Source organism: Tribolium madens, unplaced genomic scaffold (genome assembly GCF_015345945.1).
Source record: "Tribolium madens isolate multiple individuals breed KSU strain unplaced genomic scaffold, Tmad_KSU_1.1 Scaffold_97;HRSCAF=244;Tcas5.2_LG3a, whole genome shotgun sequence".
Classification (NCBI taxonomy): Eukaryota; Metazoa; Arthropoda; class Insecta; order Coleoptera; family Tenebrionidae; genus Tribolium; species Tribolium madens.
This window is the reverse complement of record NW_025401069.1, coordinates 10,725,586-10,745,329: the sequence shown is the minus strand read 5'-3', so window position 1 is coordinate 10,745,329 and position 19,744 is coordinate 10,725,586. Positions and strand designations below refer to the sequence as shown.

The 19,744-nt window shown below is 37.0% G+C and overlaps 2 protein-coding genes across 3 annotated transcripts in view; both read left to right on the top strand.

Annotated features, from left to right (window-relative positions):
• Positions 1 to 17,047, top strand: part of LOC123015079 (protein-L-histidine N-pros-methyltransferase) — a 45,393-nt gene extending 28,346 nt beyond the window's left edge. For both annotated transcript variants that reach the window (XM_044414532.1, XM_044414533.1), the window contains exons 3-5: positions 15,590 to 15,799; positions 16,306 to 16,484; positions 16,533 to 17,047. In XM_044414532.1, coding sequence (XP_044270467.1) covers positions 15,590 to 15,799; positions 16,306 to 16,484; positions 16,533 to 16,741 — 598 coding nt within the window. In that variant the 3' untranslated portion in view covers positions 16,742 to 17,047. The remainder of the gene's footprint in view (positions 1 to 15,589; positions 15,800 to 16,305; positions 16,485 to 16,532) is intronic.
• A 366-nt stretch (positions 17,048 to 17,413) lies between these two features.
• LOC123015078 (sodium-coupled monocarboxylate transporter 1-like) lies at positions 17,414 to 19,659 on the top strand. The gene is made up of 6 exons (XM_044414531.1): positions 17,414 to 17,727; positions 17,775 to 18,275; positions 18,322 to 18,462; positions 18,510 to 18,996; positions 19,045 to 19,277; positions 19,326 to 19,659. The coding sequence occupies exons 1-6, from the start codon at positions 17,507 to 17,509 to the stop codon at positions 19,624 to 19,626; spliced, it is 1,884 nt and encodes a 627-aa protein (XP_044270466.1). The 5' UTR covers positions 17,414 to 17,506; the 3' UTR covers positions 19,627 to 19,659.
• Positions 19,660 to 19,744: the final 85 nt, after the last annotated feature.

The following is a 19,744-nucleotide window of genomic DNA, read 5'->3' as shown; positions in this document are numbered from 1 at the left end:
ATAATCGAGAAAAATCGAAAAACTTTGGGCGACAAGTTAGTGAAGTGTAGCGAAAACGTTGTAAATTTAGCCATGTTAGGAAAATCTATAACTTTGTTGTTTGTTGAAACTTTCGACACGTTTAAAAAGAAAATATTTTTTCTCTTTTCTCCAATCGTTAGAGCCTAATTTCCATGTTTGTTAGAGAATTAATGCCCGCACGCCGTCATTGATCAGATAAACTCCACTACGAAGTGTTTCCACTGATTTACTCGAAAATCTCGTTTTAATTGGGAATTATTTTTAATTAGAGGTATATTAGAATCGTCCAGAACCGTACTGGGCCCACGTCGGCGGTAATTGCGAATGCCAATAAGCAATAACATCACCATTTCGAAGAGGTGGACCTCCACCTGGATATCCGAGACTATTTATGTGGACTTTTATGCGTTTTCGAGCATTGCGTCGTGCATTGCACGAGGTTAATTTTACGAGGCGCGTTATTACACCGGTCGGGAACACGGCGAAAATCCTTAAGATCTCCCGACATAAAGGCCATTTCGAAAAGGATCGAGTCGCGCACTGCATGCCCATAACTTACGGGGCTAGTTTGAGATGCTCTCGTGTTATTTTATTGCGCCCGTCGTCTTTAAAAGTTGTTGCAGTTTTGACATTTTTTATTGGCGCGATTTTTCCCGGAATATGATTCGAAACGATTTTCAACAGCGGTAATGGCCGCACGGATAACGCGAATTATTTTTACTGGAGCTAAATCACGACAAATGACTACCTTTTCGATCATTTAAACGAAAAAATTGTCAGATACATCAATGACGAAACTGCTTTATGACCACACACAGCACATGAAGCGGGATAATTGTTGGAGAGATATTTAAAAATTGACAACAAACAATAAAGTGGCAAAAATCGTTAAATGGAAGAATATTTTGGCCCTTTAATACAATCACCAACTCTCAGCTTTTTAATATCCTTTTTTACTCTGATGGACTAAGAGCTGATATCATAATACCACCATAATTTTGACTCGATTTAGATTACAACAAAGAGAAATGAATAAAATCCGAGTACTCTTGAAATAAGGAAATAATAAAATATTATATGGCAATTATCTTAAAATCATAGCATATACGAGTTAACACAGTAATATGCTAAAAAAAACCTGGATTCTATAATCTAAAATAAAATAATTGAATGAAGTGTATAAAGTTTGTTAATCTTATATCAAAGGATGAGAGTAAAGATCTTGATTGAAATTCTCGTATTTGATTCACGAGTTGAAAGTAAAACTTTAAACTCTACAATAAATAACGAAAGATTTTTCATATTTCTTTATTCTCTATAAGAAAAGAGAAACGTGTGAAAGATTAAATGATATAAGTAATAATTGTATTTTTTGACCAAGAGCTGAAAATTTGTCTGTTGACATAGATTGTTTTTACATTTCCGAATTATTTTAATAAGTTTTACATTGTCAGTTTTCTTTGCGCGTCTCCACTTCTAATTATCCATAGGTTTATTTCTTCAGTTTTTAATGAAAATGGTTGTTGCTGTGTGAAATCCTCCACCCGGAGTCCGTTTCTCGTTCGAAACCATCTTCCGGCATCCCCTAATTGGTTAATCCGGTCTGAGTCCTGGCCGCTGCTGTAATAGGTCAACTCGACTAATTCTCGCAGCTATCGTCGTCGGTGGCGGCGTCGCGGCCACCCCTTAATTAATCCGCCCTGCTAGATTGGCGCCGCGACGGCATCGTGCGCGCGCTGGACCAACCCTTCCTCAGCCTCCGCCCTAATTAACAGCCTCATTAGTCGACAAACTCGTCGTCATTGGACACCCAACTCAGCACTAATTAACGCCGAATGGGCAAAGACAATGAACGCCCCTCTAGAAATGCGCAAAACGTCAGCCAATAATTAACTTTTTAGGGAGGGTTTTCGAGATTTTAAAATAAACGATTCGCTAAAGTGATTGATGATAGCGTTTCATTGTTTCAACGAAACCTTTTCCAACTAGTAATTAGAATCCTGTTATAATAAAATCGTCAATGGCATTTACCGCCGAGTTGACGATATGACATTTCCCTACATAAATATCAAAATCGATACCTACACTCCTTTTACTGTCGAGCACAGAAAATAATTTATTTTACGACTGTTTTATTACCATTAAACAATTTCTGGCGTGTAAATATGTTTTATTGATATGTCCCATCAGAGTGCACTTATAATCGCGATGGTTTTTCCGTTTAAAACAACAAATTAATGATGAACAAAGCACTGGTGGCCATCTAGCGGACGCGGAGGGTACGTGTTTTAATGTAATTTTCATTCGAAAGGCTTCATTCGATATTATTTAAGAAGAGTCGACAGCTATCACCTCTCTTAGGAGTTGATTTATGCGACTTATACGGCCGTGTCTTATCAAGAGACTTATAATAATGCGTCGAGGAGTCATATCCTTGTCAAGATGGGACACAACGGAAGGTGTAAATCTTTAGCTAAATTAAATAATGAGACGAACAAGACGGAGCTAGTTACAACTAATCTCTAAACTTTTGGCCAATTTAGAGACTATTTGCACCCCGCAAGGCATAAAAAATAATTGGTTTACTGTATTTGTAAATTATGTCAACTAAGGAGCCTTATTTTCTGTATAAACTGTATAAACATTTATGTATCTTTTATTTTTTTAACAGCAAAGTTAATTTTTAATAGCAGTCTACACTAAGGAGGTAATAAGTGAAAAAAATAGACACATGTATAAAAATAAAAAAAAATACATTACTTAAGCCAGTATTTCCTATTGGAAAAAGTTATACATATTTACATTGAATTCAAAATGACACAAGCAGAGTAAAGCTTCTTTCTTTTGAGTCAAAAACTCATTTGTTATTATTTTTTTTAATCTAATTTATACAAGTGTCCAGGAAACTTTTGAGCTCAATATCTATATTATGGATCAAAACTATTCATTTTTTGCAAAAGTCAACCCAACCAGGAGGAAAAGTGCATTTTTTCTGTTTGATTTGATAACATTTGAGTAAAGAAATAAGAAAAGCAACTGGTTTCATATTTTCATCGGAACAATTCGAAACATTTTGCTTGCAAAAAAGTAGCGTTTTCCATCTGGGAATGCGTTCTTATCTCTTTCAGCCGTCTAATGTATCGCACAAAAACGGCTTAAATAATAATCCTGCCGTATAACATTAATCTGAGCGTGCATCTACATATTGCGTCGTGTCTCTTCGTCCTAATTAATGTCCTTCGTCGTGATTTATGCCAGTCTTTGGCAACGACACCGCCGTTCGCGCCCGGATAATTTGCCCTTTTGTGGCTCGCGCGCACGGATAAATTCGTGATTGCTGGGTAATTAACTGCTCTTTAGACTCCTTACTTAGCTCGCCTTGCTACAGGTGAATGTGTGTAATATCTTAGAAAACGGCTAATCGTCGCTTTGTTAAGTCAGCGAAGAGGAAAGACGTAATTAATGGTCCTGCCATTGTTTAACGAACGTCAAGAGTGGATTTTTCTTCAATGGCCGATGGCTTATCTGTGGGCGGGCAGGGCCGTTTTGAATTATTGGCCCTAAATTGAATGATAATACGATCTTGTCGAAGCTGTCGCTCGCGAACTTTAAATCAACATATTAAAATATGACGGAGGAACAGATGCGAAAGAGCTAATTCATACACATGTCACATAACTGCGTACGGTGTTATTGAATATCGAAACAGGAGATATAAACCATCTTTGATAGAGACGTAAAGGTGGCCCGATGTGCATAATAAAAACAGACACTCGCGCCGCACCCTATACTTCTTTAATAATCCAATTAAAATTGAAGCAACTTTGAATATTTATCTATTTGGAGAAAAATTCTTACACACACGTGTGTGGCGATAGAAAAAGAAAGGGTCAGGAACTACTCATGCAATTACATAAGTGTACAAAGAAAAACATTAAATAGGGTCCTTGTCCTCGACAAAGAGTGTTGGACTTGGAGATTATGTTCGTCAAGGTCAGGACGTAATTAAATTTCTTGCTATTTGCAGACGTACCTGAATAAATATTTATGAATGGGAGAGTGTATTGATAATACTAAATGTAGCTTTGATGCCGAGCTTCGACTAATTACTCTTGCAAAAGACACACTCGGCCAGGATGCAATTTTTGACTAGACGAATTTCTGACTTTTACCAGGAATTTAAATGAGTTCGACGAATCTTAAACCTAAACCTATAATTATTCCGTTTGATTCATAAAAGAATTTTTAAATTAAGCTCCATTCATACTACGTGTAATAAAACAACGTATCCTACAGCAATCCGAATATTAATAAGGATAAGGGTCGTTAAGGATATTATTCTTRTAAGTATAAAGTGGACCATAAAGAGGTGACTGTAGTAAGAAGTTAATAATAGCAGCTACAAGTCTTTCTGCTATAAAAAGCTTTGTTTCATATCAAATACAGAATAACTGAAAAACTGAAAATTCAACACTGAAACGAGTGGCAAAACCCTGAAAAATCAAATTTACGTAATTTTATTTTTATTAATAAGTAAGCAATCTTTAGTAAAAACCTATAAATAAGGGTAAAAATATTGTTTTCATTATACTGATGTCTGATAGTAACCAAAATTAAATCTTTTCAACTTTGGTACAATCAAGTTTTTTTCTTTTTGGTTTAGTATTTGGATTGAATCAATGTAGCAGAACATTAATCTTATATGTATTTAAATTAAACAAAATGTTTGATTTTTAAAGAAATGGTAATATTTAAAAAGAACTAGAGTCAATTTATGAAAAAGAATCAACTTTCTGTGTTGATCAGTGTTGTGATTTTTGTTAAATAATTATTACGGGAGGGAGTAAACACAACCCTGTCAGTCCTATTGAAATACAATCTGAAAAATTTTAAGATTTTGGCAATTTTTGATGAATTTTAACTTTTTATGTACTTAGTCAAAGTTCTGATATAATAAAACTATATATTTTCATATATCATCCTAGCAGGAATGAAGAAATTAGAGCCCCGTTTGGATTCGTATACAAATGAGGGCATTACGACGATCTATATAATTATTTAGTCTTTATGCCGACTGATAATAAATGCATTAATCTTTGCAAAAAGAAAAGGAAGGTGGGTAAATTAAAGTCTTCGCCTCGTGTAAAGAAACAAAGAAGAGGAAATGCGTACAAAACCCATGAAGATAAATGAAGACGAATATGATCGAGTGCCATATGGTTAAATCTTTGATCCCTTGGGGTGCACCTCCGCCCCGTCTCTTATCGTTTACGTAAAACAATCGCGGCATTCCTCTCCTGTCAGTATTCCAAGCCGATTATTATCAAATTATACATGAGCAATCAAATCAAATTAAAATTATGCTGCGTCAGAGGTTATAATATATTCACGGGCGCGCAACATGTGTCTAACGAGCCGCCCGTTTCATTGTTTGAGCGACACCATCACCACTTCCAGCAGATCCACCACCATCACKGAAAGAAATGTTTATTTTTTAATTTGACGTGACTGCGAGACGAAGAAGACGGTGGTTATTAAGTATTTTGTGGGATCGACTAATTCGAAACGACTCGAGGAAAAACTTTGACGAGAGATCGAGCCAAATCGGACGATTGTTGTAATTATCGTTGTTTATTGGTTCTCACGCTCCATCCGACGATTTGATTCGGATGTGGACGCGGCTTTAGTGTGACCACGATCAATCCACAAAACATTAACACATTGTTAACGATTCAAAAGGAATTTTTTGAATGTCTAAAATAAAAACGGACGAGATTCCGAGAAACCTCATTTATTCTCGAAATGATTCATTAAAATTTTTTTCACTTTTCAATTACAAGCCTTTTTTAACACTCGCGTAAATTTACTCACGCTTATTCCTTCATTACGCCGACACCAAAAAACACCACAACAAAGGAACACAACGAATTTATATGCATCGCAATGTATTTTTTTTCTTTTCGTCTCTAAATCGATCGTTAGAGACGCCATTTTAAAACTATATCCTGTTGAAAAATCCTCGTTATTTCTTTTCGCCAACTATTATTATTTCGCCGGTTGAAATATTGTGCGATTTTCAAAAGAACCTGAATATATAAACGCTTCTTTCTCGTCGGTGCTCCTCACATATATTAAATCTCGAATTTTCTCTGTTCGCCTTGTTTACATAAGTGAGCTTTTAAGCTCAGGCCAGTTTGCATTCTTGTAATGTGTCTTTTAATAATGTCAAAAACCTTTTGAAGAAGCTTTTTTATCGGGTTATGAGAGTGGAAGGAAAAATGATTCCAAAGTCAATTATCTTAAGTAGGATGGGTACTAAATTAGGTTTGCAATTTGATCGATGCAGTTATTACATTACGATATTAACGGATCTAAGAGCTTTTTTCGGTAACCAGAAGAACAAATTTATCAATGATGACTTAAATTCTTGCAATTACCAATACCTAGTGCAATTTTATTTTCTAGTAATACAGAGTGAACTAGAGGAGTTTTTACATTTATAAAACATGAAAGTCCTCATTCTGATTATAAAATTTTAATCTTGGAGGTTCTAATAGCTTTTCAGAACCTTTCTTTTTTTCCCGACCATCGCCCCTAAACAGTTCATCGATTTTCGGCATTCCGTCCCTTTTTTTAGCGAACGGATGACCACCTCCCGTAACCTTGACCCTTATCCATCCATCAGCGGCCCCCAATCGACAGGTGTCCTCGGGCCGATGTAGTGGCGGTGAATATCGTCCCGGTGGCCTCTTCGCCGCTGCCGCAGGTAAGAAGCGCTAGTTACGGCCGCCTGTCAAGATAATAACCGGCGTGTGTAGGCGGCGTCGGGGGGCGGCGGGCCGCGAACCCGGGACGCAGAATCTTATTAAATTGCCCGGGCGTCATATCAGGCCGAGGCTGCGTTGCCAGGGAAACGGCCGGGACACTTTGAAAGTCTAATGCATACATCTCACACTTGGGGCCGAAAGGGGGCGGCGGCGGGTGGCTTCATTTTGTTTTCACCCATTCTTCTATTATAGGACGAGCGCGCACCGTCGTCGTCGTCGTCTTCGTCCTCGACGTCGTTTTACTTCTCCTTTTGCATTCCTGCCGAGAAGGACACGGGCGACACCTAGGGGTCGAGACGCGAATCAGGCGGGGGTGGGTTGCTGTGGGGCTGCGATCCCTTAAACGAGCCGGATGCATCCGTCTTACGCAACGGAAGGGCGGGGGATTACCCGAGCCACGATTTCTGACAGCGATTTATAGAACTATTAGATCACGGCTTAATTATGAAATTATACAGCTCTTCGATCTTATCGTAATCTTGAAAAAAATATTTATTTTTGTGATTTTTTCGAAACTCAAACACAATAAATGTATATCACTGTATTATTAAACACCATAATTATTAATACCTTATAAAACTGTTTAGGTAACGAATTTGGAAGCTATTTTTGAGTAAAGAAAAATAATGCCAAAAAAATCAAAGAAAATGTCAAATATTAGGCTAGGAAGTCTTAGTTAGGTCAGTCTGTATAGAAAGTCGTTTGCTTCGTTTAGACACCCTGTATAAATAGTCGTTCGACGATCCATATTTTAATTGGTGTTGGCCGTGGATCGTTTACGTCTTCCGGAATCCGGACACAAAAAGCCAATTTAGTTTTTTGTAGTTGATGGTATTAACACAGTGATCTAAGTCTAAGCAGATGGAGTGGCGGCGGACGCTAAGGAACGTCGCCGGCGCGTTTACAAGAAGAGTTGCCTTTGAAGAGAAGAGAATACAATATCACACGAAATAAGCGATCGCTTTGTGGCAAGCCACCATCAACAATAGCCGCTACGTTGAATACAAGGCGGCATCGACTCTTCTAAAACGACGTTTCGAAGACGGCATAAAGAGCGGTAGCAAAAACATTTAAAAATCTTTTCATAATCAACGTGAACGAAAAACGCCGTGACAGATATGTTACTACTGGAGACGTCTTCATAAGTGGAGGCGGTTTAAGAAAAAAGTTGCGAATAATGGCATGAGACAAAATAAAAATTTGAGCTTCTTTATTTTTCAATGGTGATTAAATAAAGTGAATAAAAGCAAAGACAGCTGCATAATCTTTGATTTTAAAAATGAGTACTTGATCACTACCAGCAGTGCATTTACTTGATAGTTACTTTATAGCAACATAAATTTCATATTCAGTAAAACCATTTAAGTTAATTGAAGAAAACTACAAGTTGTGACAATTAATTGATTCTATTTTAAAGTAGAAAACTAAATATGAGCTTTTAAATGTGATACAGGTGTCTATAAATTAGCTACCACCAGGCAGTTGCATTTACTTTTCAAAAATAATTCTTTCTCGAAAAGTGACAAAATAGTGCATTGAACATCGACACCCTGTTTACTGGGTATTCGATTCCTCTCTATATGGCGTCATTACTCTCGTTTCTCGTGTGAGAATCGTTAGTTTTTCTTGTTTCATCGAATGTGAAAATCATTAAAACCGTCGAAGACACACAATCCTCGCTCTCGGATGCGCCAAACGAGCTCCCAACCGTCGTATACTTTGTATTAATATAAACGGATTTGAGTAGATATGCCACGACGAAGCAGTAAACTCAATGTAAATGAGATAAATTCAAATCCGCACTTACACCGATAAAATACACTCGGGCGGTTACGAGGGCACCATAAAATGCCACTTAACGAATTATTACGAATAACAAATCGTGCGTGAACCTCATCACACCACTTTCCGATATTTTTAATCTCCATCATACTCGCGAGACTTTTTTAATTATAGACAAACACCCGACAATTTCCACAAAATATTGTATCTCGGCTGAGGCGATATATTATATGTTCGAAGTATGCAAAGCAGAAAATCGATGGCCTCCAGTGAAAAATTAAATTTCAATCATAATCGGTACGCATGCGCGTTTATTGTAAATCTTCGATTAGGGTGATTAGGGTAATAAGCGCGGCCGCGAGCTATGCAATGTTGGATTCCTTCACGCGTCCTACGCCCATTTAAAGCCTCGAGACAGGGCCGTACCGTACATTTGCCGCGGGGAAAAAGACATAATCACACAGCTGCAACATGACGATGAGATATCGCGAGCTAGAGGCGCGAGCTACGCTAAGTGAAAATTTCAGACTGTTGGCGATTTTCCTATAGTGTGTCACAAACATAAACTAAAATATCATTATTTCATATACGAAATGTCATTTTTGCGAGCAAATAAATAATTTTTATTTTTTTTGTTTGTCATTTTGAACAATTTAATAATTTAAACTTAGATGCAAAATGAATAAAAATAACGTATGGTCCTCAAGTTTTAGGAATTTTTTTAGATGGTTTTTATTTATACCAACAGGTTGTTGCTGGAAGTAAAATATGGCAACTAGCTTGTTTATGTTACGGCAGTTTATTTGTTTCAATTGCATTTTCGAAAATGTTTTATAAGCTAGATATTCGTTAAGGCATTTACAATCTAGTTGGGCGAATGCCTAATCGTGAAATTGTTACAATGTATAGTGAACAAAATACAGTGCGATCAAAAAATTTATCTATCAAGCAAGCCTAGAAATGTAAAACTTGTGTCTGCGGAAGATAAAATGTCACAATGGTAAATAAGAAATGTCAAAATATTTTTTTTTGTAAACTGTAACAACAAATCGTGGTGAACGATGTGTATGAATAAACTTCAACTACATCTCATTTTAGGGTGTTTTAAGATGTTTCATACAGTAATTCAATTTGTATAGATCAATATTTTATTTTTCATAAAATAATTTTTTGACATCTAGCTGATATACGAACTTCCAAGCGACATACGTCCTCAACTAGTACGCCTATTTGATAGAAAAACTTTTTGATCGCACTGTATTTCTGTAACAACAATTTACCGGACCATAATGGAATGTGAAGAGGGTATACCCTGTATTAATTTGTCCAAAAGTGGTTGACCCAAAATTTTATGGGAACAAAGAGTAATTGAAGCCGTTAAAAACAAAGTTGGAGTTTCACAACAAAAATTAGATCGAAGATTCGCTGTTTCAAAGACCACTTATATTCAAAGATGTCTCTCTCGATTCGATAAAGTTTTAAAGACATATCATGCCAATGAAGATATAATGTTTTGGACTAATTTTCATTCATGCCACAATGGTAGAGAAGCTACAAATTGACTTGATGAAAACAATATAAATTTTGTACCTAAAGTAGACAATCTTCCCAATATACCTCAGGCTCGATCAGCGAGTTTTAAAAAAGTTATAAACATCTAAAAAAATTCCCAAAACTTTAGGACCATACGTTATGTATGTAATTGACCAAAATTAGGTTTAATATTGACTGTTCAAATTTTTACTAATTACAGCCTCATATTTGGTATTCTAATGTCGAACGATATCAAATTGCAACATTTTTATTAGACAGTTTTAGCTGAGAAAAGGAACCTAAAAAAAATGTTGCGTAAGTTGTCAAAAAATATAGAAAATTATAGAACTCTAAAACAAAGAGGAATTTCGAAAATCAGATAGGAAGAGAAGGAATGAATGTCAGTGTAGAATTTAAAATAAAATTTGGATAAAAATAGTACATTATGTTATTAGGAGTAAACGTTAACTTAATTAAAAAGGAAATGAACAAAATAATCAGGGCCTTAGCAATGAAATCATAACAAACGTCATGCGTCAGTATGGGAATTTGTGTTAAAATTTTCGAAAGTGTTAATTTAACTAGTGCAGTTAATAGTGCAGAATGTCGAATGCTGATAATCTACAACGTCTTCAGACGTTACTGAAGCAGAAAAAAAGCAAGAAAGAAACAACATTGGTAAATGTCAGTAATGTCATGGTAAAAGTACAGACGCTTAGGCAAAAAAAAAATTTACTCCATGCTTGAAAAGTCAAAGTTTTACTTGTGACATTTATTAATAAAAGTGAGCACTTTTGCGACTTTTGCGGATCAACGATATTTATTTATTACTTAACAATTTTGGACAAACATAGACAACTTTTTCTTTAGTAGGTAATACGAAAAACGAAAAATTACTTTCACGCAAAGAGTAGGTATACAAAAGTTCTAGTTCGAATTTTGAAATACCTGATGGAAATGTGAATCAAGATTCCAAATGAATTAAGTATTTAAGATATAAAAAAAATATGTATGTTACCTTAAAGTTAGAGAAAAGTTTCTATGACCTTATCCCTTTGTAACCTTATAACCCTATATTTTATATCTTTTAAAAAAAATTAGTGAAAAAACTTGACATTATGGAAACGTAACAGACAACGAAATGTTCCAATTTTACCTCTTCTAAACGGCAAAATGTAATCCGGGGAGTCTAGAACTCGGTAAAATAGTCTCAAGATCAGGTTTTCGCGTACGCGACCGCGACAAAGGCGGCAAGCCAAAAAATAAAGTTTCTAATTAATCTGATGGTCGGGTCCACACCGCGACCAAGTGAAGAGGACATATCGGACACGGGACATATATCTTGTGTCTGCGAGCGCTGCCTGCTGTCCAGAAACAATAGGCCAGCCATTAGGCAAATGAACGCGCCCGTCTTACACCCGTCCACACCAACTTCTGCACATCCACGTTAGTCAAAGACACGACGACGACCGGTCCGAGCAACTCTTCTTACCTATATACAGTGTAACAAAAGTAACCACGCGGACTTTTTCCTCGTTTTTCTCGGGCATTAAGCGCACCTGTGTGTGTAGTTCGGTTAAAATTTTAAAMCGAATGCGGTTTTTGTTTGTTCGTCGTATAACTGATACGAATCAGCATGCGTTGGGAAAAATGGCAAATAGGCTCGAAATTTTACTTTTTTTGCATGCAAAGCAACGGGCGGTTAGTAATTATCGCTGTCAAAGCTTGTAGCTTCCCTTAACGGTCTCACAACACGCATCAAAATCGCCGACACCTCCATCAATACACACACACACTCTCTCTTATCAATTAAAGCGAGCTGGAACAAAGATAGTATCTCTGGTCTCGCGGCGGTCCCGCAAGCCTTCGGCGTTAACAACGATCTTGGCTTTACCGGCCGCGGTTTTTAATCGCGGCTGAAATGGATGAGGATAGAAAATTACACGTAAGTACGGCCTGGACGGTCGAGTTCTCTGCGTTTAATAAGTGATTTATATACGAATGCAATCGCTTTGAAAAGTGGCGCATTAAGGTCGTATTGCAATATATCAAAATTATATATCGGCGGGATTATGTGTTCGACCATCGACACCCACAGCTAGTATACACACGAGTGATTACCCGACACTAAACCGCACCGTTTGCACCACAAAACGGATCAAAAGTCAAATTCAGTGACAGAAAAACACAAATAAAAACATGCACCAATTAACTGTTAACCTTATTTTTAGCTACTGTCAAGTTGTATGTACATATTTTTGATAGGAAAATATAATAGCTGTCATTAATTTGAAATTGTCATTCATTTTAACGTTAAAGGTTGAATTACATTAAAGGTCAGAAAAGTGACGACCAAAGTATTTTGTCTCCAACTGTACACAAAGTTTATAAAAGTCAAAATTTTGACATTTATACATGAAATCATAACCATAATTTTTAACAAAATTTATAGACAAAAACAAAAAGCCACCAAAATTTCTAGCTATGCTATGCATTTTTTACCAAAATTTTTACTTGGTAATTTCCGTTTAAAAAAAAAAAACAGACTACTTGACGACAATACAGTGACAGACAGTGAATTTCGTCTATCCAATTTCCCTGACAGTTTAAAAGTGTTCTTTGGGTTTTTCTAACCTTATTTCAGAATTTTGATTAACGTTTGTCATGTTGACAGAATGCTGGATGCTCCTTGCTACTTTTTACCTTTGTCCTTTGTAATGGTAGTCCCTGGTATACCCAAAAGTATAGAGAAACGTCTTTGGGACATACGTTCTTGTACCAGGGAGATAATTTTTATTTTATTAAACGCACTTACTGCTGGCATGTTCAAATTTGATTAAATTTGACCATCGCCGTCTCCATAGAAATAATTCTTTTCTCGTCTGGGCATTTTTTGAGTTCAAGTGATTCCCGTTGGCGCTTTAATCTGGGGAAAATTTTTGACAAATCCAGTTTTTTAGTTTAAAGGGTTATCAATTCTCCCTGGCGTATCTAGTTTTGTTGTATCCTTCCTTCCCAGCATTTATTAATTGCGTTATTTTTCGTTAATAATTAAAAATTATTCAGTTTTTCCTTAGTAACCCCCGTAACTAAGAAAAAATCGGAATCACTGCTCCAATGCATTTTTTATGAAATGCCCAGGCGGGATATTGATACATTTGATTAAGGAGGCGGTGAATTTGACAATACGTATTTGAATGTCATCAGTTATCATGACAATAAAGCACAGACTACAGTGAATTTTTGTGAATTCACGAAGTTGGGTGGACGAAATTCACTGTCCATCACTGTACAGTAAAATAATGGTTTTCGGCCCTTGACAATATCAAATACCAAAATTTTCAAGAATTTTAAACACGTTATCGACATCTAAAAATTTCTGTTTTTTGGTAATATCATAAAGATTGGTGGAGTTACAAAGTGTATCAAAACGTCGCTCAACCGGACCGTTAATTAAATAACATCAAACACAAATTTCTCAATTAAGGTAGTAGTAGGTAGTAATTTTGAAGTAAATTCGAACATTTTTGTGATTAATTTTGACTTAGCTCGAATTAATTAATGTAATTCTGAATTAAAATTTAGTACAAATAATAAGAAAATATGTAATTGTAATGAAAAAACGTCTTACGAGAATAATCATTTATTTAAAAATAATTCTCATTTGGCACAAAACAGTAATTTCTGTTTGAAAAACCTCACCATCTGCGAAGTGTGAATTCTTGAAAGAGCGAAAATCAAAGCTGACTGAGAGACATAATCACGCGATCGATGTTTAATCGAAGACAATCGAAGGTCACTAACCCTTTCATAACCGAGGGTAAAACACGGAAATGAACCGGTTTTCAACGTGATAGACTTAATTCCTAATTAAAAAGATTAACTTTGATTAAATTATTTGTTTTGTTTCTTTGGATTTTATTTATTTACCCTGACCCTGAGCGGGGGTAATAATGGACCGGCCCATTATTGTTGAAAATGAAACAAATTGAATTAAATCGGGAAAATAGTAGAAAAATCTGACCTTTTCATCCACAGGACTCCTTTCACCATCCAAAAACGACCCCAAACCTTTTTCTTTCAAATTTTCAAAGTTTATTTTCAGGAATTTGAATCGGACGCGTTCACCCCTAATAAATTACTTAACTCAAGTGGCGACACCTTGCGTTAATTTTTTTCACGCCGCGAAATTTAAAAACAATTTTTGTTTACATTAATCTTTTTTTTGAAAATTGAACCAGTTGCAATGATTCACTCATTTAATTTACCAAACGGTTATAATAATTCTGCTGACTGATGTATGACTCAACGTAATAACAGAATTACGTCCGAAAAAATCRACCAAAAAACAGTCGTTCTTCAACAAAGAAATTACACGTGCGAACATTATCATTAAACTCGAACACTGTTAATGTTCCCGTTATCCATTTAAATACATTTACAATCGCATGTGTTATTACAATTTCATTTTAATTTAGCGTTGATTTTCCAGCGAGTAATTCACTCGATAGAACAAAAGAAGAAACAATATTTATTATTGGGACGAGTTGTGATTTTAACACAGATAGATGGTTTATTTTTTTATGTCGTTTCACAAAAGGTCATTTGAACAATTCATGAGTCACGTCTAAGAAGAGTAATTAAAAACAATTAAACATTGAATAATCACAACACTCATCATAAATGTAATTTATGTAACAACAAGAGACATGTGTAATTTGCATGACAGAGTGTTTGGCCATAAAAGACATAATTATGGCCGATTATTGACTCATTCTGTTACCACATTAAGTAGAAAGGATGCCTTTGGGCCTCACCCTTTTGTCTTATAAATCTTATAATTATTACCCTGCCATTGTGTGTATAATTGGTTGCCTACTTCCCATAATTAACACATTTATTTTTGTGATTGTTTTGATAAAAAATCTTACGACCGTCGATGTCCGGCGAAGTGACAGCACACATCGCCCCTCTTCTCCCTCTCAATCAATCCCCCGCCCACCCCGAGACTAAAAAACTCGATCAATACATAAAAATTTCATATTGAAAATGATTGAGGGCGGCAAGACGACGAGAGCAGGGCGGTGGCTCTTATACTTCTCCGATTCCACCTCAGATATGTCGGCCTTTTCCTCATTTAATTTCAGAGTAATGGCGTAATTGGCTTCTCTTCCAATTAAATATTTGTAGGAGCGGGTGAACACGCTATCCGACCAATGCAATATTTAAATTATTCCAGAGGGTTTTTGGCTTTAATCAGATGGACAAACTGAATTTTTAAGCGGTTTAAGGCCGGTTATTACCCGGATTCCAGATGGGATGAATTATTTACGTTCGGAAGAAGAAGGTTTAATCACTAGTTGGGGTTTAATCTAAATAATTCTATGGGGTTGAGATCGGGTGGTGATGCTGGCGTTTATTTTCAGGTGGCTGCAAAGAGGGTCCATGTTCGTACTCTCGCTCCAACAGTTCCTGAAACTCCTCCGCGTGGAACCCTCCTGGCACAAGGAGTCCCTCCTGGACCTGGGTGCCGGCGACGGCGAGGTCACCACTCACCTCTCGTCCCTCTTCGACAAGACCTACGTGACTGAGGTGTCCACCACCATGCGAACTCTTCTACAAAACCGGGGCTACTTGTGGGTATTTGATTTGATTTTTTCGTGCAGCAATAAAGCGCCAGATTGAATAATGCAATTCTCCTGCATCTGCGATACTGTTTAATTGCAGTATTCAGCTATCTCGAGTAATTAAAGTCGGTTTCATGTCATTGAGTAGTAAAACTTCGCTCATAAAACTAAGTGCAGAGTTAATTAAGACTTACTTAACAGATTGGGACAAGAGCTCTCGGGTGGACGATTTAAGTTTACGAGGGCTGGTCGAGATTTATCGGACTAATTAGGAGGGATACAAAGATGCAACAATGTCGCGTTTTTATGCATCGACTTTAATTAGCCCGACACAGCTTTTAAAATTATTGATACAACCTCAGAGCAGGTGTCTCAGGCTCAAAAACACTAAATTATTTTTAGTCACAACATTGTGGTAAAAGTTTGTTTTTAGTATCTACTATCAACAAAACTGTTTTTCTTTATTATTTGTTACAAAAAACCATCCACTTTATCTCTTTTTTACATAATTGCAGCCTCCTGGACATCGACACGTGGCACAAAACCCACAAATTCGACGTCATTTCCTGCCTCAACCTCATCGACCGCTGCGACACCCCCAACCAGCTCCTTGCCCAAATCAAAACTTCGCTCAAACCAGACGGCCTAGTCCTCCTCGCTGTCGTCCTCCCATTTTCCGCGTACGTGGAAGCAGGTGGGAACCCCCGCCGCCATTTCGTGAATCACCGCCATTTTGTTCCAGGTTCACGTGACCACAAACCAAAAGAGCTACTCCCAATCGTCGGTACTTGTTTCGAAGAACAAGTGAAAAGTGTAGTGGACGATGTTTTGACTCCTGCAGGATACGAAGTCGTATCCTGGACCAGAGTTCCCTATTTGTGCGAGGGGGATTTGCAGCAGTCGTACTATTGGCTCGACGATGTTGTTTTTGTTTTGAAAGTAGCCAATTGAATGACTGGAATTTGACAAAACGAGACATATCAAAAACTGTACTCTGTGTATTGTATGTTACTGGTCTTAGCCCCGCCCGTTGTGAGGGTGGGGCAATGACAGGTTAGGGCGGTTCTWGTGTCGAGTTTTATTTATTAGTAAGCCTAGTCCAWTGCGATTTTATTTTGTTATTACTGAAACAAAGGACTGACAATAGTGGGTAACTGGGTACCACATATCTGCTGCCAAATATTGCTGTCAATTATAGATATTTTCGAAATGTAATTTTTCTGATGACTTTTACATCAAATAAATCTTTTCTCTTTATTTTTTGRATTGTTGTCTTARTAATCAAATAAACAATCTTTGATTGGAAGTAAGAGATACTATTACAACAATAATTATATTATTTACATTTTTTATCTCACACCACAACAGTCTATTGTGACCAAAATGTTCCAATTCATTACACAATTAATTGTTAACTTGATCAAACAGAGWTAAACTCACACCAAAGACGTTGTCTTTTTAATTCAAAGTTTGTGTTAGAATTTTCGTATACGTGAATAAATCACTTTTATTACGTCTTATCTCCATGTTATTTAACTTGCATTAAATCTTAAAATTCTCGTCATGAAAGCTCAGCCAAAATTCTCTTAATGAAAAGATGCCAGTCATAGATTCTGCAATTGGAGGGTAAATAAGATAAGGTGAGCAAACCTTACGAGACTATTTATACATCAAAGAAGAGGAAACGCAACTTCTAGTCAACCAGAAGAAGTCGCGATGGCTGGTCTAACAACACTTCTTCCCGATGTTGCCAGAGTCGTACCCAAAGTGTTGTTCTCTTGGTACGACTACATCCTTTTTTGCGTCATGTTGGGTCTAAGTGCCRTGATCGGGATTTACTTCGGGTGCTTTGGCAGCAAGCAAAAATCAGCAGATGAGTATTTGATGGGGAACAAGAAGATGAAAGTGTTCCCGATTTCGGTTTCYCTGATTGCCAGGTATGTGAAAAAATTTGGCACGAAAAAAACTCAAAGTGATTTTTTAGCCACATTTCTGGGATCACTCTCTTGGCCGTACCMGCTGACATTTACCGCTACGGAGCCTCTTATTGGCTCCTGCTTATTGCAGCAATCTTTGTCACATTCGCAACAATTTACGTCTATCTCCCWGTCTTCTACAAACTACAAATTACCAGCACTTACGAGTACTTGGAACGAAGATTTGACAACCGAAACCGGATGTTAGCGTCGTTTCTTTTCGCCCTAGGCCTGTTTTTGTACTTACCAATTGTTATTTACATCCCGGCTTTAGCATTATCAGCCGCTACTGGAATCAACATCCATTTTATAACTCCSGTAGTCTGCGGAGTTTGCATTTTTTACACCACTCTCGGTGGTTTGAAAGCAGTGGTTTGGACTGACACTCTGCAGTTTACTGTCACAACAGGGGCTATTATCACGGTTTTTGTTATCGGGGTCAAGGCAGGGGGCGGCTTTGGGGCCATTTGGTCCAAAGCCCTGGAAGGACATCGACTGGATATTTTCGAGTAAGTGACATGAGTACAAGAGTGACACACTAATTTTTTTCTTTAGTTTTGACCCGGACCCAACCAAACGCGACTCTTTCTGGATTACATCAGTTGGTATGTCTATAGGGTGGCTCTCCATGGCGGGGATTCATCAAAGTTGTGTCCAGAAGTTCCTCTCCGTGTCCACATTCCAGGAATCAAAACGGTATACCTCCAAACCCGGATTTTTTATTTTTTAACACAATTTTTTAGATGCGTTATCTATTTCATGATTGGTATAAGCATCGTGTCGTCATTTAGTGTCTTCATTGGACTCATGATGTACGCACGCTACGCCCACTGTGATCCGTTTACGACCGGAACTGTGCAGAAAAACGACCAACTTTTGCCCTACTATGTCATGGACGTCGCATCTTATGTTCCGGGACTTTCCGGACTTTTCATCGCTGGGATTTTCTGTGCCGCTTTGAGTACCCTATCTGCCTGTCTCAATTGTTTAGCAGGAACCATGTATGAAGATTTCATTTCGAAAATAATTGGACACGTGGAGGAGAGAACCACGACTTATATTTTGAAACTATTGGTGGTTATAACCGGAGTTTTGTGTACGGCCTTGGTGTTTGTTATTGAGCATCTTGGAGGGATTCTCCCTTTGGCTATAAGTCTAGGAGGGGTTACATCAGGGCCTTTGTTGGGCATGTTCACACTTGGGATTTTGTTCCCGAAAGCTTCAAGTAAAGTAGGTTTTGTAGTAATTATTTTAATTTTTTTTAAAGATTATTTTTAGGGTTGTTTTTATGGATCAATTATTGCATTATTATTTGCGTCATGGATTGTCATGATGTCTCAGTATTACAAAGCACAAGGGAGCATAGTTGATGTGCCAAAACCGACGTCAGTGGATGGTTGTCTAGCTAACATTACAACAGTTTCTCCTTTTACCACACTTAATTCCACTTTATCATCGTTTGACACCGAAAACTCCACTATAAGTCACTTATTGAGCAATCTCACACAAATGTAAGTCACATGTTTAAAAATCGGCTTTTTTAATTTTTTGTATTACAGTACCCAAGATGGAGAAAAACCGAAACCATTTTTCTTATTCAGAGTATCGAATTACTACTACACTACAATAGGCGCTTCTGTTACAATAATTTGTGGGTTATTGATAAGTTATATATTAGAAAATGACGATCCACCCGTACATCGCGATTTTATAAGCCCGGTAGTTCATTTTGCCCTTCCAAACGACGACGACATTGAAAAAGAAAAAGACAAGGATTATTACAGTGTGGAAAAAGCGTTACATCTTGTTACAACCAACTGGGAAAAAAACGAAGACGACATGGAAAAAATTAAATCATGAATTTTGTATCAAATAAACTGTTATACAGTAAAACGTGAATCATTTTGTGAGCCCCTATACCAGATAAATGAGACGCTTATGCTTAGAATCCCAAAATGAGGAGATACCACTACCCACA